A 27,593-nucleotide genomic window follows, 5' to 3' on the forward strand; every position below is an offset into this window, starting at 1 on the left:
GGACCAGCCTAGCGAAAGCCAGGACTGTGATTGGCAGTGGTCCCAGAACAGGGAGATCTACATCATAGGACAGAATGGGAAAGGTCTGCAGAAGAAAGGGGGTCTGGAAAAAAAGACCATAGAATCCCAGCCTGGTTTGGGTTGGAAGGGACCTTAAAACTCAACCCCCTACCGCAGGCAGGGACCCCTTCCACTGGAGCAGCTTGCTCCAAGCCCCTGTGTCCAACCTGGCCTTGAGCACTGCCAGGGATGGGGCAGCCACAGCTTCTCTGGGCACCCTGTGCCAGCGCCTCAGCACCCTCACAGGGAAGAGCTTCTGCCTAAGAGCTCAGCTCAGTCTCCCTTCGGGCAGGTTCAAGCCATTCCCCTTGCCCTGTCCCTACAGGCCCTTGTCCCAAGCCCCTCTCCAGGTTCCCTGCAGCCCCTTTAGGCACTGGAGCTGCTCTAAGGTCTCCCCTTCAGGAGCCTTCTCTTCTCCAGGCTGCCCCAGCCCAGCTCTCTCAGCCTGGCTCCACAGGATGGGGTGACAAGAAGGTTTTGCTCACTGAGTGCTTCCACTGTGCAGGTCAACCCAAGGGCTCAGCAAGGGAACACAAAAAACAGGAGAGGGGGGAAGATGTTCTGTGAATGAGCTTGACTTGAGCTGCCCCTTCCTATTCTCGAGCCTCTCAGTAGTAACTGCTACCAGATGACACCTAGAGCCCCGGCAGGCCAGCACACTGCCTCTGCCTGCTCCAAGGAAAGCCCTAAAAGAACGCTGCCTCGTACTGCCTGCAGAAACTACTGCTGCAGCCCATAAAAATGACTCTGTCTGGAGACTTACCAGCTTATTCACACGCAGCTTTGATGAATTGAATTTAAAAACATCAATCTTTTTGTCCAATGGCTTAATGGTAAACTGAAAAGGGAAAAATAAAGAGGGAGAGAGTTATCAGAGAGCAGTGCATTTAATAAAGACACAGCTATAAACGTCTTACTGAAAGCTTTGGCTCGGAGGAGGTCAGCAGTGTCAGACAAACAAGGCTGAGAGCTGTCCCTGTGGCTTTTAGCCAAGCAAAAGAACCAGTATCAAAAGCAAGGAGACAACTGTCCCTCTGCTCAGACAAACGTGAGGCCACAGAAGCAATGAGAGTGCTGTTCACCCACAGACTGCAACACAGCACCTTGCAGAGGGCAGAGACAGCCCAGCACTTCCGGAGGCAGGATGATGCCCTCCTGCTGCTCCAGAGAACAGAGAACCTACAGCAGGAACTCCTGATGCTTGTGGAGGGAGGAACAACCAGCTCAGGTGCCTGATGGTGGGCAGGAGGTTGCATGAGGAACACAGCAACAGGAGCTGCTGCCCTTCCCAGTGACATCTCCACTCACAAGGGCTGCCTGGAGGGTTTTGGTTTCTGGCAGTCAGCCCTGTCACAAGCCTGTTCACTCTGAACTCCAATACCACCTCTCTCTGTATTGGACTCTTCATTAGGGACTGTAGCGACAGGACAAGGGGTAATGGGTTAAAACTTAAACAGGGGAAGTTTAGATGGGATATAAGGAGGAAATTCTTTCCTGTTAGGGTGGTGAGGCACTGGAATGGGTTGCCCAGGGAGGTTGTGAATGCTTCACCCCTGGCAGTGTTCAAGGCTAGGTTGGACGAGGCCTTGGGTAATATGGTTTAGAGTGAGGTGTCCCTGCCCATGGCAGGGGGGTTGGAACTTGATGATCTTAAGGTCCTTTCCAACCTGAACTATTCTATGATCCAATGATTCTGTATTCATGCTCTAGGTACAAACCAAACAGCTCCAGCCATGGCCTGGGTTTACCCTCTCCAAAGAGCAGGACACAGGTGGCACGACCAGACTCCAGCAACCCAGCCCCTGGATAGACAGGTAACTGCACTAGCTAAAGGGCACTTGAAGAGCTGGAGTGCTCACAGCACAGCATTCCTTAGCAGCATGCTTATATTCCATCACTGGGTCACACACTGCAAAACCACCCAGCTGAGGAGACAGCACTCGAGCAGTCTGTGTCCATTCAAGCTGGCCTATTCATCAAGCCATGGCACTGCCTGTCCAGGGCTGGGCAGAGCTGTTTAAGAGCCAACCTTTAGACTTGCACACACGTAGATGTGAGTGCATGTCCCTGGACTGAGGCTCCAGCACAGCCCTACCGGGCCTGGTAAGCACCAGCCAGGAGAGGAAGCGCAGCTCCAGGTAAAGAGCAGGTCTTGCTTGGGCTGGATCAAAGGCCCCTGTGGCTGATGGAGCTGTCAGAGCCAGCTGTTGAGCCTGTTTACTACCACGCCAGCTCTGCTCGTGGTCACTTCATTACCCAGATCATGACCTCATGGAAGGTAAGAGTCCCTTCTCCCAGGACAGAGCTCTGTTACAGCCTTGTGTCAGGAGCAGGTTAGGGAGGCTCCTGAGGCAATTCTTAGACAAGAACTCCAGCCCGGCCTTGCTGCACAGAGACCCGCACAAGATGTGCAATAAAGATGAGGAACCCTCAGCTTCTACCCTGATCAATATCAGCATTAGCTTAGAAAACCATTTTTAATTAAGAAACTCATTTTCTTCCTCGCCACGAGGCAGCTGCTTCCCTTGCGCTGCTGTCTCAGACTGAAAACCGAGCCCATCAGCTCCCCTCCATTGCCAAGTCCATTGCTGTTCCCAACTGGGTTTGGTGGCCAACGACTCAGAAGACTCATATTTATGCTCTGGATTTACTAAGTATCTATCCCAAAAGCAGGCTTAAATTACCCAACTTCCTAAAAAGATTCCAGCTGTCATGCCAAGCCTGGCAGCCTGAAAACCCCAGTGATGTAATGAGATGACAAGAGCTCTTCTCACCAGGAAAACACCTCGCTATTTCATAATACAGTATGTAGACACTGGAATACACAGTGGGTACACTGGAATATGTAAAGCAGAGAGCTCAGCTCCTGAGCTCTGGTGTTACCTCTTTATCGCTGTATGAGATATTGCGGATCTCATTCCATGGGAAGGAGATTTTAGGGGTCAACCTGTTGTCTGGGTCATAAATGTGAAGACCCAAGGCATCCACTCCAAGGAGCAGCTCGGTGCCCTTTTTGTTCTACAGGAGGAAAGAAAAAAGCAGAAACCCCTTTAATTCCACTCGGAGGGTCAACATGAACCACTGCTAGCTTCATCACCCAGCCCTGAGCAGCGACCCACCAGCACTGCGCATCTGAAGAGCTTCTGGAAGCATCAGAAGGGCCTGGAAAAAGGCTCCAGGAAGACCTTGTAACAGTCTTCCCACACCTAAAGGGGCTGCAGGAAACCTGGAGAGGGGCTTGGGACAAGGGCCTGTAGGGACAGGCCAAGGGGAATGGCTTGAACCTGCCCGAGGGGAGACTGAGCTGAGCTCTTAGGCAGAAGCTCTTCCCTGTGAGGGTGCTGAGGCGCTGGCACAGGGTGCCCAGAGAAGCTGTGGCTGCCCCATCCCTGGCAGTGCTCAAGGCCAGGTTGGACACAGGGGCTTGGAGCAAGCTGCTCCAGTGGAAGGGGTCCCTGTCCGTGGTAGGGGTTGGAACTGGACTGGAACTTTAAGGTCCCTTCCAACCCAAACCAGGCTGGGATTCCATGACACAGCTTCTGACACTGATCTTGTCTGAAAGGAGAGCTCTTGTGGGAGCAGCTCTTCACCACCAGCCATGTAGCACCACTACAACAGCATCTCCCAGGTCTGCTGGCTCTCCAAAGCTCCAAATCCCACAGCAACACAAAAGATGAACACAAGAGCTACACCAGCAAGCAGACACGTCCCACAGCCTGCACTCACCCTAATAGCAAAATAGTTCACTCCATACATCTCCAAGTCCTGAGCTATCTTCAAATACTCCATTTCAGCTTCATCTCTGTCAGGCAAAGAAAGGTCAGCGTTACAGTGTTTGGCAGGATCAGGGAGAGAGGCACGACTGCTCCTTCTAAGCCTAAGCACTCACAAGCTTTAAAACCTGGGCTGTCTCTATCGCACAGGTCAATCCTGTCTTTGCTGGCAGGATCAATAAAGTCCAACAGCAAATCCCACTCTGCAGCTTGCCAGCATCTTAATGGCTGCCAAGGCCTTGAGAGATGCAGCACTTCAAGCTTTGCTTTGTCTGTCTCCCAATCCCTTGGGCATAATTAGGAAGTCCTTGGCTGGGAGGATCCATCTGACTCCAGGCTTTTCCACCCGAGGCAGCAATAACACTTCATCAGAACGCATCCCCACTTCTTTTCCTGGCTCCCAAATCACCCTGACCCCAGGCAGGCAGGGCTGCTCACCCCCCTGCCCTCTGCAGGTGGTCCTGCACAGCATCAGGTCCTCTCCAGGACCCTGTCACTGAGCAGGACAGCAACCAAAGCAAGCCCTTTGCCCTTTGTGAGTGTGCTACAGAGGTGTGCTGGGATTAACCTTGCTGTCAGCAGAGCTCATCCATCACCTGCCCAAGCTCCCCAAACCCTGTGGTCCTGATGGGACTGGCCCTCAGGCAGCACTGCAGCACACACTCACCTCGCTCTGCCCCGGTGCTCTGCGTACCACGCTGTTATCCTCTCCTCCCACATCTCTGGAGTCATCTGGTACAGGTTTATCACCTGAGACACGTGGGGAGACAGAGACCGGGTCACACTGAGCCAGCAACACCCGAGCCCAAGGCAGCCCCACACAGACCCTCTGTGCAGAGGCCTTGGAAAGCCACCACTCCTCTCCTTACCCGCTTTGGGAGCAGCTCCTCTTGTGCCAGGAAGCCTCTCTTGTGCACGTTGGGATCGTAATCGCCGTACTGCAAAGAAGCACAGACCTTGTGCTCACCCCACCTTAACACCATGGGCAAGGAGAACGCTTCACCCCACACATCCACCCTGTGGGCAGGCAGCAAACAGCACTTCCACCCTGCACCTCACAACCTCCTGCAGCTGAGAGCAGAGGCTGCTCGGTGGGTTTAATAACCAGATTCGCTTTGTTATTTGATTGCTGATAGGAACCGACATCCTCCTCATGCAGCAGAGGTGGAAGCACAACAAACTGCCCACCATCGGCTGATGTCCACCCTCCAGCCAGGGTCCACCATCATAGAATCACAGAATTGTTTAGGATCATTGAATCTAACCATAAAGCCATCATTGCAAAGTCCTTCCTTCCCAAAACATGCATCTTCCAGGACAGGAACAGACTAACACTGAAGTAAAGCCCTGAGCAGCACTGGATGTCTATGGACTCTACCAAGCCTGTGTCCACCATCCATCCTACATCCTCCATTTGGACCAGATGACTGCTGTAAGGCCCTTCCAACAGGACAATTCTATTCCACCCTGGTTACCATGCCCAGGAAACACTTCCTTCAACACACAGAAAGACTCCATAGGAGAGGGGTCCTTGCTGTCATCCTGGTATAGAGACAGGGAGTCAAGATAGAGACCAAGACCTGTCCCCAAAGACTGTTTGATGCCAGTGGTTGAGGTGAGGCAGTTCCTCTGCTGCTGCTCACCACCCTCAGGGAAGACAGAACACACAGGACTTGAAGAGACTTCTTTAAGGTACCAAATTTTCTGCCAGAGGGTCTGTTGCTCGACTGGGGCATGGACCCCAATTGGGGTTTATTAAGGGCAGACAGGAATTAGTGCTGTTTGTTTAGATCTGCATCTCTCTGAGCATATGAAGCGACTGAGAAACAAAGGTGCTACAAACAGAGTGAACAGCCAAGCGCTCCTGCTGTGCATGTGAGAATGGATTTACCTCCTGGACAGCCTCAAAGAGCAGGAAGCCACCAGAAACCAGCACCTCGAATAAGCCAGCGAGTTCAAGAGAAGAGGGCGGTGGATGTGAGGCACATCCATGGAACTGTGATTTCCAGTCACCTGCAAGCAGGGTTCTGCAGTGTCGCTCCCCAGTTACACAAGGCACGGTGATGTGTGCTCAAGTCACTGCTTTAACGAAGAACCTCAGCTCCAGAAGTACCAAATGGTGACAGTCTTTCAAACCAAGACCAAGACACACGTGGTGGTCGTGTCCTAGGTCAGGCAGCTCCATCCCAGCCTCCTCTTAACACCAGAACCAGCACGTTGTACACTAAAACCAGAGCTCAGCATCAAACATCTCCAGAGATATCCTTGCTTCAGAGATGAGAAGCAGGGATTAAAGAGGCAGATGTTGATCTGGAGCCAATGCAGATGCAAAGGAAGCATGCAACAATCAACACTGACTCAGACTTCAAGTAACAGAACAAAACCACCATGGATTTCAGCTGTTTTCCAAGGTCTCCAGATGATTGGGGGTCCTCAGAGACCAGCAGGCTGCAGGTACACATCCCTTGAACCCACATCAAAAGGCAAGAGCCACAACAACGTGGTGCTGGCAAACAAAACAACTCCAATACCCTTGGAGAGGCAGGAAATAAATCACTTGTAGGTGATGAAAAGAACAGCAAAGAGGATTAACATGATTATATTGGGTTGTGATCTACTGGGGAGATCCAAGACTAAGCATGGATTATGTGATTTGCACGTGGTGAAAAACACTGCTGTGTCCCAAAGGAGTATTTGTACTGAGAAGGAGCCTGGATGAGAACATTGATTATCCACAAGTCAAAGACCAACAAACAGCTTTAAGTATTGCAGTATATGTTGGCTGAAATGATTTGGCAAACATACTTCTAAAGACCTTTTCAGTTAAATCAGTACTTCAAAACTGTCCTGGAATTGCAGCTCCTGTTAATGGAACTATGATTAATATTCATGGATACCCATGGAAAATGCCTTTACCTCATTCATACCCTTGGCATATTGTCCTGGATAAACACTGGCATGCTCATCTTCAAGCTATTGACACCAAGTATTGCTTGTTTGGGAGGAAAATGAACTAAAATGCAAGCAAAGAGGAGCCCTTTACAGTGCTACAGGATGTGAAGTGCTGAGGGGGCTGCAGCAAGCAGGGTTCTGCATTTAAGAGGCAAGAAATAGAAGAACCCCCTGGACATCCCCATGTTCTGCTGGGTGCATGTCTCAGTAGATCCCAGGCTATTTAAAACCTGAACCACGTCCACCACCTGAAAGCAGCATGGCTGGTTTGAACCAGGGCTAGAGGGAAACACACAGTAATTCCCCAAATGAGCCCCCTAACACTGAAATAAATAAGGGCTTATTGTAATGACCCCCGTGCTCCCTTTGTTATTGCAGTTAGGAGTGCAGCAACAGCCCAAGCCAAGCTGGCTGTCAGTCAAATGGCTGTTATCAGATGCACACACACCTCTATGTCAGGCTGTTATGGCCCTAATAATGCAGATCAGCAGGTTGTTAGTGAAATTACTATGCTCAGTGACCACTCTCTTGACCAGGAAGGACACATTTATCCTATTGAACTGGAAAGGAGATGACCTGCAACATCTTTCTCCACAGTTCCACGCTGAAGATGCGCTTTCAGCTTCCTCCTTGCCTGAAAAAGGAACAGCAGGAGGGGAAACCATGCTTGGAGCCTGGCTAGCCTGGAGGAGCAGCAAGGAAAAGTGCTATCTGATGCTGACATGAAAGCACATTAGCAAAGAACAGAAAGGGCATCACAATCTCTGTGCACAATCAAGGTTAAAAGAACTGCTCTGACTGCAGCCAAGTGTTGAGCACATCGAGTGTGCTCCTGAGCCCCAAGGGCAGCAGCTGAGCTGGGAGAAGGGAAAGGGGCTGGTATGACAGCCCTGAACCACTTCAGAGCCTCTTCACAGCCACACAAGCAGAAGCTGTCACAGCCAAGAGTTAACAGCATTAGATATCTACCCAATTCATTCCTGCAACAGGGAATGTCATCCCCTCCGTATCCTCAGCTCAGCAGGTCAACAGGAGAAAAGGCAAGTGTGTGCTCAGGCACTCTAATAAGTGATGAATGCTGGACTCAAACATCAGTGTTTGGAAAAGCAACCTGTCCTCCCCCTGATGGGTCTCTCCAACAACACACGGCTCCATCAATATTCTGCCAACAAGGAGAAAACCTTTTCCTAGTAAATTCAAACATTCATCACTGAAGAATATCAGTGCACATCACCCAGGGCTGCAGCCTGCACACAACTGATGGGTTGTGAGCCCATTATATGGCAATGACAGCAACAGGACGAGGAGCAATGGCCATAAACTAAAGCACAAGAAGTTTCTCCTCAACATGAGCAAGAGCAACTTTCAGTTGAGGGTGGCAGAGCACTGGCACAGGCTGCAGAGGGGTTGTGGCATCTCCCTCTCTGGAGACATCCCAAACCCACCATCACAGGACCCCAGAACCTATGGGATTCTATGTGTGACCTGCTCTGGGTGGCCCTGCCTTGGCAAGGGGTTGGACCTGGATGATCTCCAGAGGTTCCTTCCAACCCCAATGGTTCTGTGATGCAGAAAAAGCCATGGGGGAACACTGAGGACAGGCCCCTGGTTGCAAGCAGCATGGACCAGGCCCTCTCTTCAGGCAGTAGAGCCAAACCCCCTGTCCTGCACTGTTGGCTAAAGGGGTCTCACAGACCAGAGCCACCCTGCTCCTCCCAAACTGCTGCTCCTCAAGGACAGGGATAGGGCCCAGCCACCAGCCTGAGGCCCTGTGAGCCAAAACACCTCCCTGCATCCCATCCAGAGTCAGGACTGCCTGCAACAGGAAGCTACAGCAGTACCATAGCTGGGCTGTGATCAGACTCACTCCCTTCCCAAAGACATTATCTCTGCACACACCAACGGGAGATCAGCTGCAGGAGTTGTTAACTGAGCAGCAGGACACGTTGTGCATACACGGGATAAATTCCTTCCCCTCCTGCTAGAACGTTTTGACTTCTCAACCTGGGGCAGCTCCCTCTGCTGTGGGCTGCTGCAAGCTGTCCAAGGCTGCCTGCTCCAGACGGGAAATCCATGCTCTCCTAAATAAATCCTCAGCAAAACACAGACTCCAGAGCTGAGGAATGAGGGGAACCTGGTGACCACTGATGTCTTCCTCTGCCTAGCAAGGCCAAACACCTAAGATCAAGGGAAAAGCCAGGAAAAGCCCTTTAACACTGCAATAACATTATGTGGCAAAGCTGTAGCACTCAAAATAAAGTGGTTCTCATGATGACAAGTATTCCGGGGGAGCACCAAACTGTCCCATGGCTGGTTTGCCTCTGGCTACAGCAGTAAAGGAGCAACACCAACCCATCACCAGCTGTGCTGCCCCATCCCTGGCAGTGTTCAAGGCCAGGTTGGACACAGGGGCTTGGAGCAAGCTGCTCCAGTGGAAGGGGTCCCTGCCCGTGGCAGGGGTTGGAGCTGGATGAGCCTTAAGGTCCCTTCCAACCCAAAGCCAGCAGGCCCCTGGAGCATCCCCCTGTGCTTACCTTGGCTTGGACAGCGTATGAGGCCAGCAGGACAGAGGCTTCAGGAGGACAGTAGATCTTCTCATCCAAAATCTGCTTCTTCACCTGCACACAGCAAAGGACACACCACACGCATTCAGTGGAGCAGTGCAAAGCATGACTGGCACAGCAGATGGGTGCAGTTTGCTTTATCTCAAGCTGTCGAGCACACAGTTAACACTGTTCCTAACACCCATCACAGCTCAGGCCGGGAAGTATCCGCTGGCTGGGAAGGGAAGGCTCAGCCTTTCAAAAACCCCCTTTTTCAGATGGGTTTGTGAGAAGAGCTTAATTTATCTGTGGAAAATGACAGAACCTGCAGCCCCCTGCTAAAGGCAAGAGGTGGGGAGAAGGTCTGGTGTGTAAACACGGAGCTAAAACCTCCTAAGGCAGAAGCTATGGGCTGATGGGACATCATCCACAGCACTAAACCAAACAGTTTGCAGCGAGTCTCTGAGCGCACAAAGGTTTTGCTCTGGGATCTTCAGGCCTCATTATGAGTCAGTGCTCACCTGTGCTGGAGGCTAATTCCCTCCAATCCCAGAGGCAGTGCTTTTAGAGCAGGCAAAGCCCTGCACAGCCTCCCAGAGGAGCACACGTGCGGCTCCCAGCAGCCCCAGCTTTACCTTTGCTGGCTTCTGCGTATTAAATAATTCAACTTGTCATGTTTGATAGTTTTGGGGTTTGCACACTTTATTTTCCTGAATAAAGGCAGGAAAAAAAACCCAACATTCCCTTTCCTGAGAGACTTAAACGGATTGCCACAGAGATGCAGCAACATCAATCTGAATTTGCAACATGCTGGTTACGACACAAGCACAGAGGATATTCTCCTGCAGTAAGATAAAACCAGGAGAGTTGGCAAGCTGATGTGTGCTTCCATTGCCCACACGTGTTACAGGAGCCCAGGCTCCTCTCCCCATTGGAAAGCCAAGTAGCAAAGCCACAGTCTGTATTTGTAACACACAGCTTTAACTGCTTTTCCTCTGATTCTCCCTTTCAGAGATGCCAACAACGTTTTTCCTCATCAAGGATAAAGCCCATGGCAAAGCAGACGCTTTAAAACAGCGCCAGAGGGACTCCAGTGCATGAGAGACACCTTGGGAATCAACAGCAATGCTCTGCATTTGGAAGGCCTTCAGCTCTTCAGAGCAAAGATGAACTTTGGGAGAGTGAGGAGCACCACGAGCTGGTGAGCTCACTGTGACAGGCAGCCAGGGCACACTGAATACAGGGGTGCTTCCTAAGCATCCAAAGCCAGGTAAGGCACTGGCACAGGGTGCCCAGAGAAGCTGTGGCTGCCCCATCCCTGGCAGTGCTCAAGGCCAGGTTGGACACAGGGGCTTGGAGCAACCTGCTCCAGTGGAAGGGGTCCCTGCCCGTGGCAGGGGTTGGAGCTGGAGGAGCTGCAAGGTCCCTTCCAAACCAAACCATGCTGGGATTTCATGACACAGCTTCTGACATCAACCTTGTCTGAAAGAGAGCTCCTGTGAGAACAGTTCTTTGTTACCAGCCACACAGCACTGCTGCAACAGCATCACCTGAGCTGGTTTCTCACCACAAAGGTCTATAGTGTACTCTGAATAAAGACAAAAGCCTGAAGATGGGTTCACCACTTTCCAAATGCTTAACATAAGGGCAGGAGTTACAGGGGCAGGTGGGACCGGTCGTTTTCCCCTTCTCCTCTGCCTTTGCCATCAGTCTCCAGCAGAGCTTCTGGGATTTCCTCCTGCTCCAGCTCTTTGAAGGCTGTTCTGCAGCGAGGTGAACCTTGCTGTACAGCCTGAGCAGGAAACAGGCTCCCTGCGTTCTGTTCTGGAGGGTGAAATCCCCCTGCTTCACAGCAGGATGCTCTCATATACAAAGGCAATCACCATCCCTCAGCAGGGCCGATCCCCACACCTTGTGGACAGGCAGACTCCAAGGCTGTGTGCCACTCCAGCCCACGCTGACAGGTCCATTCCCCCCAGCTACCACACACTACCATTACCAATCACCTGATCATTCCTGAGAGCCACTTTAGGAGGTCTGCAGGTCTGCTTCAGGCAGACAAACCGTCTTTGGCCTATTTTAAGAAGGTTCTGTTGTCGAAGACGCTCCCCTTGGAGAGCTGTGAACACAATGATAAGGATGCACACTGCTGAGCAAGTTGCTGAACCTGAAGCCTTAGAATCATGGAATCACAGACTGGTTTGGGTTGAAGGGACCTTAAAGCTCATCCAGCTCCAACCCCTGCCACAGGCAGGGACCCCTTCCACTGGAGCAGCTTGCTCCAAGCCCCTGTGTCCAACCTGGCCTTGAGCACTGCCAGGGATGGGGCAGCCACAGCTTCTCTGGGCACCCTGTGCCAGACCTTCTCGCACTTCTGCTTATGCTGGCTCCTTCACCCTTGGGTTAGACAACAGTGTCCTGAGAGGGCTCGTACCTGCAGGAAGAACAAGTGCTGTGTGATTTCCTGGACCAGCTCTTCCTCTGCATTCTCAGGATAAAATTTGGCCAGGAAGTGAAAGGTGACGGGCTCCTCTGTTGGAACATCATGATCCAGAACCTGTGGGATACAACAGCCATTCACTTACTCTTCCCAGCTTCCTCAGCACTGCCTCTTGGAGCCCAGACACAGCTCCCTTCTGTTGAGATCAGCACAACTTTTGTCAAGCACTTTACATCTAGAACAGAGAAACCAACCTAAATAGTTCAGAAACCAAGCTAAAAAAAGAACCCCAACGTTTCTGACACTTCTAAGGATGCAAGGAAACAACAGCAGCACAAACAAAGAGCATGTGAAATGAGACAGCCAAAGCTGATCCCCAGTGCTCTGCACACGTGGGCTCTCCCCAGCAGCGCTGGGCGATGCTGTATCCTGCCACGCCACCACCCGACCTCCTCCTTGCTTCCCTGCACTGCCTCCTCTTGTATTTACTGCACGACCTTTCTGATGCACTGGCATTATCCAGTTTGGATTCACGTTAGTTCAAAGCCTTGCCATGACTCAGGAGACACCCAGACCTCCCTCATGGCCTCAATTACCAGTGGTATTAGCATCACATCCTCTGGGTGCAAACAGAACCACAGCCACTGCCTCCTAACCCATGGCACAGCAACCCGAAGGCTCGTCTATGTGGGAAGCATTTTCTCCCCTATCTCCACCTCCTTTCCCTCCTCCCTAACTCTGTGAACATCTCAGCAGCAGAAGCCAAGAGGCAGCTTCGCTTTTCCCCTAATGGTTTTGTCACTCAGGGGCAGATAAGAGACTTTCAGGTTTCACACACACTACAGGCACCCTAAGGTCCAGCATCCCAGCAGGGATGTATCCCAAAAGGCCTCAAGGGGATTCCATGCAGATGGTCCAAAGGAGCTGGGGTATCCCTGCCAGCTCTTCCCAGTTTGACTGACACAGGGATGAGATTCCAATACACTTCACCCAGTTCAGTACCAAACAGAACACAACCTCAGGCACTCAAAGAGGAAGGTGCATTCTCCCGTGTCATCCCACACAACTTCCCAAGGGAAATTTGGTTCCAACCTTCTTGTCCATTTTGAGCCAAGCCACCGTATCCTTGATAGTGTACTGAAGCCCAAAGAACCAGGTTTCCCGGAGCCCGAGTGTCCTGCACACCAGATCAAACAGGTCCTTCCCTTTCCACTTCACCTGCAGGAAAGCAAACAGGAAGCAGAGTTAGAAAGATGGATTTTAGAACACCACTTCCATCACCCAAACCCACTCTTCTTTCCCCTCACAAGGTCTCCAAGTGTGGAGAAGGCATCTAGTACAGATAAGAAAGGATCCTAATGAACTAAAGAAGCCTGGTTTGGGTTGAAGGGACCTTAAAGCTCCTCCAGCTCCAACCCCTGCAACAGGCAGGGACCCCTTCCACTGGAGCAGCTTGCTCCAACCCGGCCTTGACATCCCTCCATCTGATCCCACCTGCAGATCTGGAAACTGAGATGTGATTTCCCCTCTCCCAGAAACCCCCCTGCAAAGCCCCTGTTTCCTCTGGCAACCCACCAGCACTCAACAGAGGGACCTGAGGGCTCCTTTCAGGTTCCTTTTGAGCCCCACACTGCTCTGAGCAGCCCCTTTCCAGCAAGAAACAAAAACCCACTTTGTGGCTTCAACGCCTGCACCCATAGCCCCAGGAAGTGCTCACGATCTCCAGTGCCAGCAGAGGTTCTCTCAGAGCATGTTTCCATAGAGTCAAACTGCATCTGCTGCTGGAAACGGAGGTGACAAAAGCAGCTCAGGAGCAGAGCAAACTGGACCGTGTCCTCCGAGCAGTCCTGTGCCTGCATCTCTGCTGCTGCTGAAGTTTGCTCATAAAACCAGGAGGTGCTGGGAGGCAGCAAGGTGAAGAGGGACATAAACCAGATGAATCGAATGTGCCAAACCCACTTTGGTCTTCCATCTGCACGGTGGAAACAATTGCTGGGCTGAGCCATATGGCCATCACTCTAAAGCCCCATGGCAAAAGGATCTGGGCACATTCTCTTGTCACTGCACCTCAATCTTGGTGCCACCTGGACAGCATCAATATTAATGCTCCTGCTGTCCCCCACTGCCACCTCATGGGTACAACGATCCAGGACCAGCCTGCTCCATGCTGCTGCTTGGATTCAATGAGTATAGCTTTACTGTCCCCCTTCCCAGGGCACACAGTGCACCTGGAACAGCACAAACCCACCACCCCAGAGCCTTGCCACAGCCTCTCTGCCATTCACATCAAGCACTGGCAACACCTCGAGGTCAAAAGCAGCACGAGGAGCGAGTTTTGGGATGCTGTGGTTATGAGTCCCTAATCCCACACATTTTCCTGGCCTCTGCTCACCACCAGCTCGGCACAGGAGGGCTCAGATGCAGAACATCTTTCCCTGGCTATTATGTGAAGAGGGAGGTTAATTTGGGCACGGAGACAAAACAGAACAAGACACATTTAAAGAGCTCTTTTGTTTCTGCGGGCACATCAAACTGAGCTGCCATCAAAGGGCTGCTTCTGGACTAGAATTAAACTGCTCTGCATAAACCCTCCCCGGCTTTTTATCTTCTCCTTCTGCAAAGACATTTCAGCTTGAGAGGAGCCATGGGTGCCTGCACACACACACAGCCCTGCACCAAACCTGTCCCAGGACAGGCTCCTGCGTGTATCTCCTCCCTGCATCCTATGGGATCAGTGTTGTGAACACACACAACCCCCATCTGGGACCCCACCAGCCGCAGAGCTCCACACAGGTACCCAAACCTCATTCCCATTCACCCCACTGCAGCAACAGGCACAACCCAAAGCTTTCCTCCCCAACCACAAGCAGTTTCAGAGCATGAAAGCAAGAGCTTTGTGTGTTTTTCCCTTGCAGTTTTAGTTTGGTGGTGGGAGCAGCCGAAGGCATTGCTCCTGGAGCTGGATTTTACACCGCTGCTCTATCCCCTCACACGTGTGTGTGGCAGGAATAATGTATTTAACATTCCTGCCTGCACAGTGCTAAAGTCTCCCGACCATAACGTGGCACAGACATCCTCCCCGAGTGTGCTGAATTACCTTCATTAAAGATATAAATGGAACAGCAGCCACATTTGCTCCAACATACATTTCATTCCACACCTCGGTACTTAAAATAACGATCTGCATTCAAGCGGCAGGCTTTGACAGCTCGGCTCCAATGGCTCTGCGGGCAGGCAGCGCCTCGGCCCTCCTCACCCTCACTTGATGGGCTTCGTGTCATTAACTGCCACCTTTCCTGCTTGTAAAACCCAGAACCAGCACCCAGAGGCAGGAGGGGATGAGGAGAGCTGGTGGCAAGGGGCTGGGGGACAGCCAGGATGGGGTAGCAGCTCCTCATCCTGTCCTCACCCCGTAACAGCATTCCCTGCTCTCAAGTGACACCTGAAGCACAAAGATGGTTTTGCAAGGCACTACCAGCTCCTAACAAAGCACAGAGGTTCAGAGCAGAGAACTCTCAGTTCTGTGCCATAGTGGCTGCCACAGAGCTCAGCCTGCCACTGAAACCACAACCACCTGAACCCGGAGCGGGAGGCATCACTTCAGCACCCTCCATGGGCTCTCCCATGAGCACAACCACAGCACAGGGTGCTGGATCTACCCGGTGAGTTGCTGTAGGGATACATGGAGAGCTGCTTTACAAACAGGGGGAGCGCTGCAAGGCTGTCACCCTGCAGAGCAGGGATTTATGTGCTTTACTGAGAAGGGAGCGCTCAGGATTTAGCAGTGGAGTGGTTTAAGTAAACAGCACTAAACACTGAAAACTCAGCAGCCAGTGGTTTGAATGGAGCCATTCCAGCACGGGTTATTGGCATCATCTTTTCCTCCAGGGGAGACATCGCATTTGGCATCTCTTAACAGGGTTTACATTATTTATTAACCTGCACCAAGAGTCATTTCCAAGCAGCAGGCAATGGGACAATTTATTTCAGTGCACAACCTTTCTGTCAAGTTTCACAAGTGCTCCCGAGTCAATAAAGCAGCCACGGAACAGGCACAAGGGTTACGGGATCCCCTCGGTGTGGGTGACAAGGAGGGAGGCCAAGCAGTGCAAGAACTGGGTGCCAGAGGGTGCAAGCATCCTGCATGGAGAGGGTTGAGCAGGGGGGGAAGCGATTCCCAAACCCAGTGGCTGATGCTTGGCTTCCACCCAGGTGGAAAGTGGGGGGGTAAGAGGGCTTTTTTAGGCAGTTAAGATTCCGGTTCCTCATGTGAGAAGCTCTCCTCAGACAACAGGGAGGTGCCCAAACTGCAGTGGGCAGAACTGGGCTCTGTCTGGGGCAGCAGGTGAAGATCTCATCCCCTTGCTGTCACAACCACACACCACTGGAGCTTCAGGCAGGGTCAGGCTGGGGAAGAAAGGCACCTACAAGTGATTGGAGGACGTTAAGGCAGCACTCAGCAGCTCAGCCCAGAGAAAACCCTTCACACCAGTGGCCCCATACCCCTCCTCAATGCAGGAGGCACAGCACTGGGCTAATGCATGACCTTGACAAAAGGATAACATCTATAGAACATTTTACTGCACCAATTTACCCTTCAGGAAGGCAGAAAACGGCTTTTCACCTCAGCAGATCACTTTGCCCAGTGTTAGCTGTGTGCTGGAGGTGAGGAGGGAGCCAGGGCCCTGCTATGGTGATGTAACAGCCTCAAAGACCAGGCAGAAAAGGGCACTGAGCCCCAGGCAGACACATTCAGGTTCCATGTGTGATGTTCTTGCCTTTCAGAAGCAATGAGAGGATGGGAGACCTTCTCACTGGAAGATGGCAGAAGGGAGAAGCTGGGGCTGAGCTCCACTAACCCCTAGGAAACAAGGCATGGATAGGCTGTATCTACTCCTCATCCCAGCAGGAGATGTCCAAACCAACCACCCACAACGGTTTACAGCTGAAATGGAGGTAACTTAGACTGCAGACCACATTTATTTCACCTGCTGGGCATGAATGATAACAGGAGTGCCACAGACAACCATTTATCTGGCTTTAAAGCCCATTTGGAGCAAACAGGGAATCAAATATGCACTATTCTGGGTTTTTTCCAACACAAAGTGATGTCAAACACCTTCACTGCCACAAGACAGGGCTGTAAAAGTTATTTTTATTTACTAATGCTACACGACATCTCCATAATGAGCTTTTAATTAAAACCTATTTCTGTTAACCACCGAGGAGGCCAAAAACGCACCCAGGCGTGAGGAGGCAGATGGTGCAGCCAAGCACACTGCGTGGTGTCTGCCCAAGGCAGGGCACAGGGACGAGAAGCTGCTGTGGCAATGGCCAGCCAGCACTGAGGAGTGGGAGAGGTGGAGGGGACAACAACCAGTGATGTCCCAAAGCCTCCCCTCGCTCCAAGTTGGGTCAAGCAGGACCTCAACACAGGAGAAGGACCCCCAAGAGGCTCAGAGGAGGGTTTTGCTCACATAGGGAGCTCTGGATTCCTGTGCCAAGGTGCACAGGGATGTAATGCCTTGGTGCTGCTGCCACATGGTCTGCGTTACAGCACCTTTGCCTCATCCCAGGACATGCACAGGAGCGATTCCAAGCCCAGCCCGATGGACATGGGGCATTCCAGCACAAGCCTGGCCTGCTCTGATGCTCCTTGGCATGCTGATGGCTCTGGAAACACACAGCTTGCGCCAGGGAAGGCCAAACCAGGCTTTAAGGAGACAGTGCCCTGAGCCCCTTGGGCAAGGGCAAATTTAACTCTGAAAGAAGCAAGGTGAAGCCATGTACACTGCCAGTCCCATGGCTGTTTGATGTTCATAGAATCCCAGCCTGGTTTGGGTTGGAAGGGACCTTAAAGCTCCTCCAGCTCCAACCCCTCCCATGGGCAGGGACCCCTTCCACTGGAGCAGCTTGCTCCAAGCCCCTGTGTCCAACCTGGCCTTGAACACTGCCAGGGATGGGGCAGCCACAGCTTCTCTGGGCACCCTGTGCCAGCGCCTCAGCACCCTCACAGGGAAGAGCTTCTGCCTAAGAGCTCAGCTCAGTCTCCCCTCGGGCAGGTTCAAGCCATTCCCCTTGGCCTGTCCCTACAGGCCCTTGTCCCAAGCCCCTCTCCAGGTTTCCTGCAGCCCCTTTAGGCACTGGAGCTGCTCTAAGGTCTCCCCTTCAGGAGCCTTCTCTTCTCCAGGCTGCCCCAGCCCAGCTCTCTCAGCCTGGCTCCAGAGCATAGCTGCTCCAGGCTCATTTGCTATCAAAGTGCTGCCTCCCAGCTTCCAGTAGATTATTTGCAGGGCTGTTTCTCTGTTCAAGCACTTCTCATTTCAAAAACCACCACTTGAAAGAAACTGCCTGTGCATAGAAAATGAAAATAACTCAAAAGAGGTATTTAACAGCATCAAAACCAGAGTCTGCGCAGCAAGAGAGGAAGATTTCCTGTCCCGAATGCCTCCTCTCCTTCCCATGAACGCACCTTCCCTGGAATAAGCAGACTGAGGACTGACAGTGGGGTTTGGACCATCTTTGGAGGGAAGTGGGGAACATGGGGTTTCATAACCAGCTTACAAGGAGCTGCAGGGGACAGGGGATCCAGGGAGTGTTTCAGATGCAGGGGAGGCAGAGGGGAGCCACAGAGAATCTGTGCTCATAATCAGCCTTGTGTGACTTGTGCAGAGCTGAGCTGCACCAAGCAAGACAGTGCTGACACACTCATCCCCAAGTGACAGTGCTGTGAATTCTGACTTATGGGGCAGAAACCCCTCCAAGACCCCAAGTGAGATAAGAGCTCTTACCTGCCACATCTCCTGTAGCAAGAGACCAGCAGCAATCAAACAACACAGGATCAGGACAGGAACCAGAGCACTGACCTGACCGCTGGTACCCAACAACTTCCTGGAGATCATTCTGTAGCTGAGGGCTTTTATTTCCTCTCAGCTCCTCAAAGCAGCTCCACGGATTCATCTTTGCTACTTAACTTACAGCAGCTCAGCAGCCCCAGAGCTCACTGCCCCTACCAGCACCACCACACTGCTGTTAAACACATAACCAGGGATGGATGGATCCTTATACAAGCCTTTCCAAGCATCCTGCAACACAGAGGAAGCAGAGGGCACTCTGCTCCCTGCTTCTTTTCTCTTGCTTTTTTACTGTGCTGCAGTGACTGGATAGAGCTCAAAACTCAACCCCTGTTTACTGCACCAGCTCTTACTCAGAAACTTATCTGGGCACAGACTTTCCACACCAAATCCTGGCTTGCTCCTGGTTCAGAGGATGAGCTTTAGCAGCTCAGCTACACAACAGCCTGCATCTGATGAGAGACTAAAGCTTGGCCACATGCTGCTCAGAGGGGGTCTTGCCTACTCACAAGTGAACAGGGAAGCTTTACAACCAACTTTATCTCACTGGCCCTGCACAGAGTGGGACACTGGGCTAAGAAGATCCCTTCCAGCCTCTGGACAGAAACGAACAGCTTAAGCACTGAAGCAGTAACAGGATGCACGTTTAGACCTGCAAATACATCACTCCCAAACCTGTATCTCCTTGCTGCTGCAGCACTGAAGGTTGGCTGTAAAGCTTTTCCATCCAGTTTTCATGTAAGACCCACAGAAGCTGGTGTTGTCAAAGGACTCTGGATGTCATGCAGCCAACTGCACCTCAGGGACTGCCCATCCCTGCAGAGGCTTCAGGCCCACTGTCACACACAGGCATGATGGAAAGGGTTAAATCAAACACACACCCTTCAGAATCCCAGAATCCCAGCCTGGTTTGGGTTGGAAGGGACCTTAAAGCTCCTCCAGCTCCAACCCCTGCCACGGGCAGGGACCCCTTCCACTGGAGCAGCTTGCTCCAAGCCCTGTGTCCAACCTGGCCTTGAGCACTGCCAGGGATGGGGCAGCCACAGCTTCTCTGGGCACCCTGTGCCAGCGCCTCAGCACCCTCACAGGGAAGAGCTTCTGCCTAAGAGCTCAGCTCAGTCTCCCCTCGGGCAGGTTAAGGCTTTCAGGAAAGGTGCTGTGGCTCAGAAACAGTGCCAATCACCCTACTGACTGCTGCAAGAGGAAGAAATGGGCAAAGGCATGTGCAAGACCAGAAGGAAGACTGCTCTGTTCTCCTATCAGCCAGGGAACTTGGTTCTAGGAGCAGAAAACCCTGCACATCAGTGCATGTGAGACCAACCTGACCCCAGCCAACACCACCCCACAGGAGGCACAGGACGGACGGTGCCTTGGAAGGGGTGGGCTCAAGATGTTATGCCAGAGATAACAGGTAACCAACTACCTCACGTCGAGAGGCACCAACGAAACCACCTCACTTTGCCACATCAACCACCTCCACCTGGTTCAGGGTCACCATCAGCATGTTGCTCCATTGGGGTGACACTGGTAGAGACCACCAGGCATGGCTTGACCTTGGGAAGGTGAAGCAGCCAGGGACTGGTTTAACCCTGGGATTTAAGAGCTATGCAAATGCCTTTCCTTCCTCAAGAGGCTCTCAATTAATGAGGTGCGAGACTCAAGCAGCTGTACTGGAGGTAACAGAAAGGAAGACACTCACTTTGTGATTTCCCCAAACAAATTACAAGTGGTTAAAGTGAAAGCCCAACTGTGATTATTGAGCTCCATCGCTGCCTTAGCAAGATTAAAATTTCATTTCTATGAATTATTTTAGATTTAGCCTCAATTTAGAGCCATTATTTGCAGAGCAAACAGATGCAAAGCAGGTTTAATCTCTTCAAATACACAGCTGGGGATTTCTACAGGGAAGGCTGAAGAATTAATACAGGAAGAAGAAGGAGCATCCCTGCAGTGATGGAGGTGTTGGTGGGGTCAGGAGGAGAGGAACAAGAGCTGGGGCTCAGTTTGCACCAAGTCACCTTCAGCCCAGCCTCAAGCACCAGGACTCACAGCCCGTGTTCACCCCTTGAGGGCTCAGGGCTCTGCTGTCCCTGCCTCGAGGTGGGGACGTCGCCTCTGTCCTGTATGGTGGAAGTGGCACTTCTAAGTGGTGACAGCCCAGAACACTCCAGAGCTCTGCAATGAGTCTAAAGGGTGAAACAAAGAGCAGTTATATTAACCCCACACAGAGAAGCTTTGATTGCTCATCTATCTACCAGCAGCGTGATCAATACCTGTCCAGGAAGCCACTGGTTTGAGCTACACTGACAATCAGCACACACAGTGTCAGCATCCTCAGAATGGCCCCACAGCCCCTGGACCACTCACCAGCTTTTGGAGAAGGAAAAGGGGATGGAAGCAGCATGGTAAATACTCAAGCAAGGCTGTGAGTGCAGAGGCATGGAGATGAGCAGGGGCTTTGTGATGGGGCAGAGGGGTGAAAGCAGACAGGACAGAGCATGTGGCAGGGTGACAGAAATCAGCTGCAAGCCTCTGCTTCCCCAGGCCCTGCACCCTGGCATGTGGAGGATGCAGGAGGGAGCAGCAACTTCCAACTGCCCCATCCTGCTCTGGACACCCACCTTACAGCTCCCCACACAGCTGCTGGGCAGGACAAGGCCATTTGGATGGGCAGCCTGGGATGAAGCTGAGGCGTCAGCTTGGATCAAGCAGCAAAACCATTCCTGCCCCCTTCCCCTCTCTGCTCAGCTGCTATTTACCATGGGCTTTGAAGCCCAAAGCTGGGGGCAGGCTCCAGCACCAGGCACACAACAAAACCCAACCAGAGGCACAACCCTGATGCTACAGACTCACAGTGGAATCGCTGAACTCCTCAGGTGCTGCCTGCAGAGAGCAGCAATGGCAGGGGACAAGCACAAGAAGCCAAGAGGTGGCAGGGAGCAGAATGCCCCCAGGAGCAAGCTGCCAATGAGATCTCCATCCCTGTCAGCACGAGGTACCATTGACAGCTCACAAAACACATCTCAAGAACCCCCAGAGATCACACACAAGACTCCTGCTGCACCTCCTGCCACTAATGCTCTGATGGGATCCCCCTCCCCAGCCTCCTGCTGGGTCAGGAATTCTCCTTCCCATCCAATAGGACCCACCACACCATGCCTGGGTTCACCACGCTGCTCGCTCCACTCCCATCACCCTGCAAACCTTGGGATAGGGGCTGGATCCCTTCAGGAGGAGCATGGTCCCCCTCCTCTTGGACTTTCAGGCGGGACAGCCAAGCCCACCACGGGCACAAGCTCTGCTCCTGGCTCCAGGTCTCACCATGGTCCCATCCCATCTCCTCCCTCACCTGATCCCCAGTGCCTGGAGGCCACAGGGTGTGCCTGCTCCAACCTCAAGCCTTGGGTTTGGGGTGTTGCTGCAGACTCAGCAAGCCAAGAGCTTTCCTCAGAGCCCTGTGGGACAAAGATGAGGGCAGAGGCCTGGCCAGGGAGCTGGGCTGCTCGAATACCACTGGGGTTAACCACACACCTCACCTGCACGCAGCCTGCACCAGCCCCATCTGCATCCCAACGACTTCCCCTGTGAAGGGCACCACCTGAATCCCCAATGCCAGGAGGCAACATCCCTCGGGCACCAGCTCCAACAGGACCATACCCACAGCTCAGGAGCTCCCAAAGGGCTGGCAAAGCCCACCTGCAGCAATGAAGCTTTTGGGGCAGGAACCTCCCCATGAAGTCATCCGAAGAGGCACAAGTTGGGTGGTCAAATCCCACCTGAGAGCACTGCCTTATCCCTGCTTCCAGCACCAAACAAGTGGCCGCATCCTTAAGGAAACATGTAAGAATTGACTTCTCATCACACATTATCACTGGCACGCTTGGAACAACCATGCAAGAACAGAGCCAGGCCAAACCCTCCTGGCAGCGTAATGGGCACAGCCACTGCCCAAACTAAACCCTTAATCCCTAAGGACGGCAGAAAGCTCTTCAGAGCTGACACCAGAGCACGGAAACCCCCAGTGCCTGCTCACACACACACGGGAATTCCACCACGACCGGGGTCAGGCTCCTGGAACAGGAGCTGTTAAATGGAGTTAAGCTGCGTGGAGGTGGCTCTGCACCGTCCCATCCTTCCCGAGGAGCTGAGAACACAGCAACAACCAACGCGACCCAGGGCAAACCCCGCACACAACGGGAGGAGGCACCAGGACACGGCCCCCGACCCCCCCTCTGCCCTCGGGCCGGAGCTGGGAGATGCCAAGAACGTGGAAAACTCCTTCCTGTGTGTTTGTGGAGCGCCTTGAGTGGATCCCAATGGATTTAAGCCTGGCCAACCAGGATACTGTGAGCCCCGGCCTCCTTGGGACAGCGGTAACGCACAGGGGGTGACTTTAGCGGTGACAGCGGCATAAACGTGGGTTATAACCGGGATAAACGTGGGTTGTAACCGGGATAAACCCGAGTTGTAACCGGGATAAACCCGAGTTGTAACCGGGATAAACCCGAGTTGTAACCGGGATAAACCCGAGTTGTAACAGGGATAAACCTGAGTTATAACCAGAATAAACCCGGGTTATAACCAGAATAAACCCGGGTTATAATCGGGATAAACCCAGGCTATAACCGGGACAAACCTGGATAATAACCGGGATAACCCTCGGCTCCAACCCGAATAAACCCCACTTCCAACCCAGACCCCCAGCTCAACACCCGGTCCGGCTCCTACAGGCCCCAGGCCGCAGCCCCCGCTCCCACCAGCGGGGCGGGCCCACACCCGGCCTTGGCCCCGCTGCCGGCCCATGGGGAGGCGGCAAGAGGGTCGCGGCCCACCTCAGGGACACCCCCCCCCTTCACCGGGAGCCCCGTCCCGCCCCGTCACCTCGCAGCTGAACTCCATCTCGGCGTCCATGGTGGCGATGCGCACGGTGAACGTCTTGGGCTGCTTCCTCTTGAGCGAGCTGAAGCTCATGCGGGACGCGATGGCCCCGGCCATGGCGGGGCAGCTCAGCGCGGCGGCAGCAGCAGCGCCATGGCGGCGCGCGGCCCTCCTCCCCGCCGACCCGGCCGCACCGCCCTGAGCCCGCCCTCGCCGCAACGCTATTGGTCTTGTGCGGCTCTGGTCCCGCCCCACCATGGCGTTTAGCCAATAAAAAAGAGAATGGTGGGAGGGACGTGATTGTGACTGGGGAAAGTGGATGTCGCTCAAATGAGCGGGTGGGGAAGCGGCGCCCTCTTGTGGCACTGCCCAGTGGCGCATGCGTGCGGTGGGTGTGGAGGTGGGCGCTAGGACCCTGCAGCGCGGGGCGAGGGGTCCCGGTGAGGCGGGGACAGGGGGAGCTGCCCCCCCCCCCGGGGGTCCCGGTCCCTCCCCGGGTCCCGGCTCTGCCGCAGAGCCCCTGGTCCCGCTCCGGGCACCGGGAGGGGACTCGGAAAGGCGGGGACATGGGGCGGGACCGGGGCAAAGGGGCTTGAAACGGGGCTGGGACCGGGATTGGAGCAGGGACAGCGGCACCGGGATAACGGGACGGGACAGGGCTGGGAATGGAATCGCGACAAGGGGACTGAAACTGAGATAACGGGACGGGGACTGGTACACGAGGACGGGACCGGGATCAGAACCGGGACAAGGGACGGGACTGGAAGCGGGACGCCGGGACCAAGACAGCGGGACTGGGACAGCGGAACGGGAGTGGAACCGGGACAACGAGGCGGGACTGGGACCGAGACTGGAGCAGGAACAACGGCACAGGGACAGCGGGGAGGGTCTGGGACGGGAACCGGGACAAAGGGACTGGCACTGAGCTGAAATAACGGGACGGGAGCAGGGACAAGGGACGGCACTGGGACAGGGACGCCGGGACCAAGACAGCGGGACTGGAACAGCGGAACGGGAGCGGAACCGGCACAACGGGGCCGTAGCAACAGGACTGGGACCGAGATAACGGGACGGGAGCGGTACTAAAACCAGCATCAGGACAACGGCGGGGAAGGGACAAACGGGACCGGGAAAACAGGACGGGACCGGAGCCAGGGCAGCGGGACGGGACTTGGGCTGGAGCTGGGGCTGGGACAACGGGACCGGGACAACGGGACCGGGACCAGCACCGGGGCCGCGGTACGGGGCCAGGATTGGGTCCAGGCCGGGGGTACCGGGCAGGGCTGAGCCCCCCCCCCCAGCCCCGCTCCTCCCCCAGCCCATCCACCCCCGCAGCGGGGAGAACGGGGCCTCTGTGCCCGGGGACAATGGGGACATTGACGGGGGCGGCCCCCCCGTGTCCCCGCAGCACCCCCATGGCAGGAGCCGACGATGCCGCCCCCCGCCGCCCCCCCCACCCCGCGGGCCCGGATACCCCGGTGGGTACGGGGGGGATTGGGGGAGCGAGGGGGGCCGGGGGTGCAGGCATGGGGAGGTACGGGGGGCAACGGGAGCTGGGGGGGGGGGGTCATGAGGAGCTATGGAGGGGTATGGAGGTGAGGGGGGCAATGGGGGCTGGATGAGGGCAGGGGAAGCCATAGGGGGCAATAAGGGCTAGGTGGCAATGGGGGGGTCATGGGGATTACGGGGGGCTATGGAAGGTCATGGGAGGGTATGGAGAGGCAATGGTGATCTATGGGGGATCAATGGGGGCTGGATGAGGGCAGGGGAAGCCATGGGGGGCAATAAGGTTTAGGGGGCTATAGGGGGCAATGGGGAGTGGGTGCGGGCAGGGGAAGTTATGGGGGGGCAACAGGGGCTAGGGGGTACTCAACGGTGCTATGGGGTGCTGGGGGACCCGTGGGGAGCTATTGGGGGTATAGGGAGGGGCCAGGGGAGCTCGGGGGGGGGGGTCACTGTGGGGTAGGGGGGCTGGGAGGGAACCAGGGGGTCAGGGTGGGGGATCCGGATCCCCCCCCTTGGTGAAGCCCCTTCTCAGCCCTGCCGGGCCGTGCCGCGGGTCCACGCCTTCGGGAAGGGGGGGCAGGCGCTGCGCAGGGACCCCCGCGCCCCCCCCGCCATGCGCGGCTGGCTGCGCAAGCAGGTGGGGGCTGAGGGGGGGGGATGTGGGGTTTTGGGGGGCTGGGGTGGGGGGTTATGGGGTGGGAGGGGTCTGGGGGTGCTGAGGGGGGAGGGTTTGAGATTGCGGGGGGCTGGGGTGGGGAGCACGGGGTATAGGGGGGCTGGGGGGATGAGGTGGGGGTATGGGACGTGGGGGGTCCGCAGTGGTGGGGATCGCGTTGGGGGTCTGGGGTGTTGGGGGTCTTTGGTCTGGTTATAGGATATGGGGGGTCTGGAGTGGGGGTGCTGTGGGGTTACGGGGTTTGGGGCATCAGAAGGGGTTTGGGGGTCCCCGGGGGTGACGGGTTTGTGGGGGGGCTCAGCCCTATGCTTCCCCCCCCCGCCCCAGGACAGCTCCGGGCTGCGTCTGTGGAAGCGGCGCTGGTTTGTGCTGGTCGATCTCTGCCTCTACTACTACAGAGGTGAGAGGGGCTGGGGGCACCCGCGGCCCTGTGGAGGTTGGGGGTCCATGGGGGGGCATCAGAAATCCTTGGGGTTGGGGTCCCTGGTGGGGCTGAAGGAGTCGTGGGGGGGGGGGGGGAGAGGTTTGGTGGGACCCAGAGGAGGTCCCTGACATCCCCCCGTTGATGGTGGGGGGATCTCAGGGTGCTGATGGGGTCCCCCCCATTGAGACCCTTCTGCCCCCCACCCCAGACAGCAGCGAGCAGCGAGTGCGGGGCGGCCTCCCCCTGCCCGGCTACGAGATCCGCGTCCTGCCCCCCGCGCCCCGCACACCGCACGCCCCCCAGTTCCTGTTCACGGTCAGCATCGCCCCCTGGAGCCCCACAGCCGGGGGTGGCCTATGGGGGGGGGGGTACACACAGAGTGTCCGGACCCCTCCACCATGGGCACCCCCATCCCCAGGCCGAGCACCCCGGGATGCGGACCTACTGCCTAGGGGCCGAGACCCCCGAGGAGATGAACGCCTGGGTCTGCGCCCTGCGCCGTGGGGCATCGCCCCTGCCCCGGTGAGGGGGTACCAGGGGGCTGGGGCCATGGGGCCGCATGGGGGGGGCTGAAGTTAGGGGGTTGTGGGCTTTGGGGAGGGGGGCAGAGAGGGGTAGGGGGGGTCACAGTGGTTTGGGTGTATTTAACCCTTTAATCCCTGTGTCAGCTCCCCACAGGAGCCCCGGGGTGCGGGACCCCCGTCCCCCCCATTGCCTGCTCGGTGCCACCCTCCTTGCTGCACCTCGGGCCCTCCGCTGCCCCCCAGCAAGGTGAGCACTGAAGGGGGGGACCCCTCTGTTTAACCTGCCCCATGGTGACCCCCAGAGCAGCCTCCTGCCCCCCATCCCGTGGCACTTGGGGGCTGGAGTCTTCACCCCCCAACCTAACACTGAGTGTCCCCCCCCCGCTGTTCTCACACCCTCTGCCCTAGGGTCCCATCGGTTCTGGGTGCCTCCAGGAGAAGCAGCCTGGGGGGGGTGGTGGCCGGGGCGGCACCTTCACACCCAGGGGACCCCTGTGCCCCACCATGGGCGATTTGGGGGTCCCCATATCCCACAGCAGAGACCCCAAATACCCCCTGCCTTGGCAGGGCACCCCAATGTACCCTCCCGGGGGGGGGGGTTAACCCCCATACGGACTCCATATAATCAGCCCCTCCAGTGCTGGGGGTCTCGTCCCGTCCTGCCCCCATCCCGCTCCCCAGGGTTGGCTGTGGGTGCTGGGGCAGGGCGAGGGGGCTGCGGTGTGCCTGGGGAGGGGGGGCGATATAGGGAGCCCATGGGGTGGGATGGGGATGCTATGGGGGGGAACCATGGGGCAGGGCGGACCCGCCGGGCCCCGCGCCCTCACGCAGGTGCCCGCACCCCAGGAGGAGGCCCCGGCCCAGGGGGGGCGCTGCGGGACCCCCAGCACCGCTCACGGAGGGTCCCGGACCCACTGCGTGGCGCCTGAACCCGCGGGAACCGCTGACCACGCCCCCCGACCA

At 55.2% G+C, this 27,593-nt stretch overlaps 2 protein-coding genes across 9 annotated transcripts in view; one reads left to right on the forward strand and one right to left on the reverse strand.

The window, feature by feature from the left end:
* The window catches only part of NF2 (NF2, moesin-ezrin-radixin like (MERLIN) tumor suppressor), a 45,838-nt gene extending 22,166 nt beyond the window's left edge, over positions 1 to 23,672 (reverse strand). For 5 of the 8 annotated variants that reach the window (XM_061370510.1, XM_061370507.1, XM_061370506.1 and 2 more), the window contains exons 1-9: positions 13,463 to 13,789; positions 12,861 to 12,986; positions 11,763 to 11,885; positions 9,320 to 9,403; positions 4,703 to 4,771; positions 4,501 to 4,583; positions 3,787 to 3,862; positions 2,944 to 3,078; positions 824 to 898 (exon numbers count right to left, since the gene is read on the reverse strand). In XM_061370510.1, coding sequence (XP_061226494.1) covers positions 824 to 898; positions 2,944 to 3,078; positions 3,787 to 3,862; positions 4,501 to 4,583; positions 4,703 to 4,771; positions 9,320 to 9,403; positions 11,763 to 11,885; positions 12,861 to 12,986; positions 13,463 to 13,774 — 1,083 coding nt within the window. In that variant the 5' untranslated portion in view covers positions 13,775 to 13,789. Of the gene's footprint in view, positions 1 to 823; positions 899 to 2,943; positions 3,079 to 3,786; positions 3,863 to 4,500; positions 4,584 to 4,702; positions 4,772 to 9,319; positions 9,404 to 11,762; positions 11,886 to 12,860; positions 12,987 to 13,462; positions 13,790 to 23,503 lie in introns of those variants that run through there. The other 3 variants (XM_061370512.1, XM_061370511.1, XM_061370513.1) reach the window with 1 other exon arrangement.
* A 1,180-nt stretch (positions 23,673 to 24,852) lies between these two features.
* Positions 24,853 to 26,910, forward strand: LOC133221745 (pleckstrin homology domain-containing family A member 4-like). The gene is made up of 6 exons (XM_061370922.1): positions 24,853 to 24,978; positions 25,539 to 25,643; positions 26,010 to 26,082; positions 26,315 to 26,421; positions 26,525 to 26,628; positions 26,775 to 26,910. Exons 1-6 carry the CDS (start codon positions 24,868 to 24,870, stop codon positions 26,908 to 26,910), a joined length of 636 nt encoding a protein of 211 aa, XP_061226906.1. The 5' UTR covers positions 24,853 to 24,867.
* The last annotated feature ends 683 nt before the right edge of the window (positions 26,911 to 27,593 follow it).

The sequence above is a fragment of the Neopsephotus bourkii genome, unplaced genomic scaffold (assembly GCF_033783945.1).
Source record: "Neopsephotus bourkii isolate Nb327-2 ecotype Australia unplaced genomic scaffold, CSIRO-AGI_Nbou_v1 NB_1542, whole genome shotgun sequence".
NCBI lineage: Eukaryota > Metazoa > Chordata > Aves > Psittaciformes > Psittacidae > Neopsephotus > Neopsephotus bourkii.

Excerpts from the sequence above, each read along its gene's own strand:
- LOC133221745 (XM_061370922.1), top strand. The coding sequence starts at position 24,868 with ATGGGGACATTGACGGGGGCGGCCCCCCCGTGTCCCCGCAGCACCCCC. Across the intron at positions 26,083-26,314 it reads CTGCCTCTACTACTACAGAG|ACAGCAGCGAGCAGCGAGTG; the intron begins GTGAGAGGGGCT and ends CCCCCACCCCAG. Across the intron at positions 26,422-26,524 it reads CCCCCCAGTTCCTGTTCACG|GCCGAGCACCCCGGGATGCG; the intron begins GTCAGCATCGCC and ends CCCCATCCCCAG.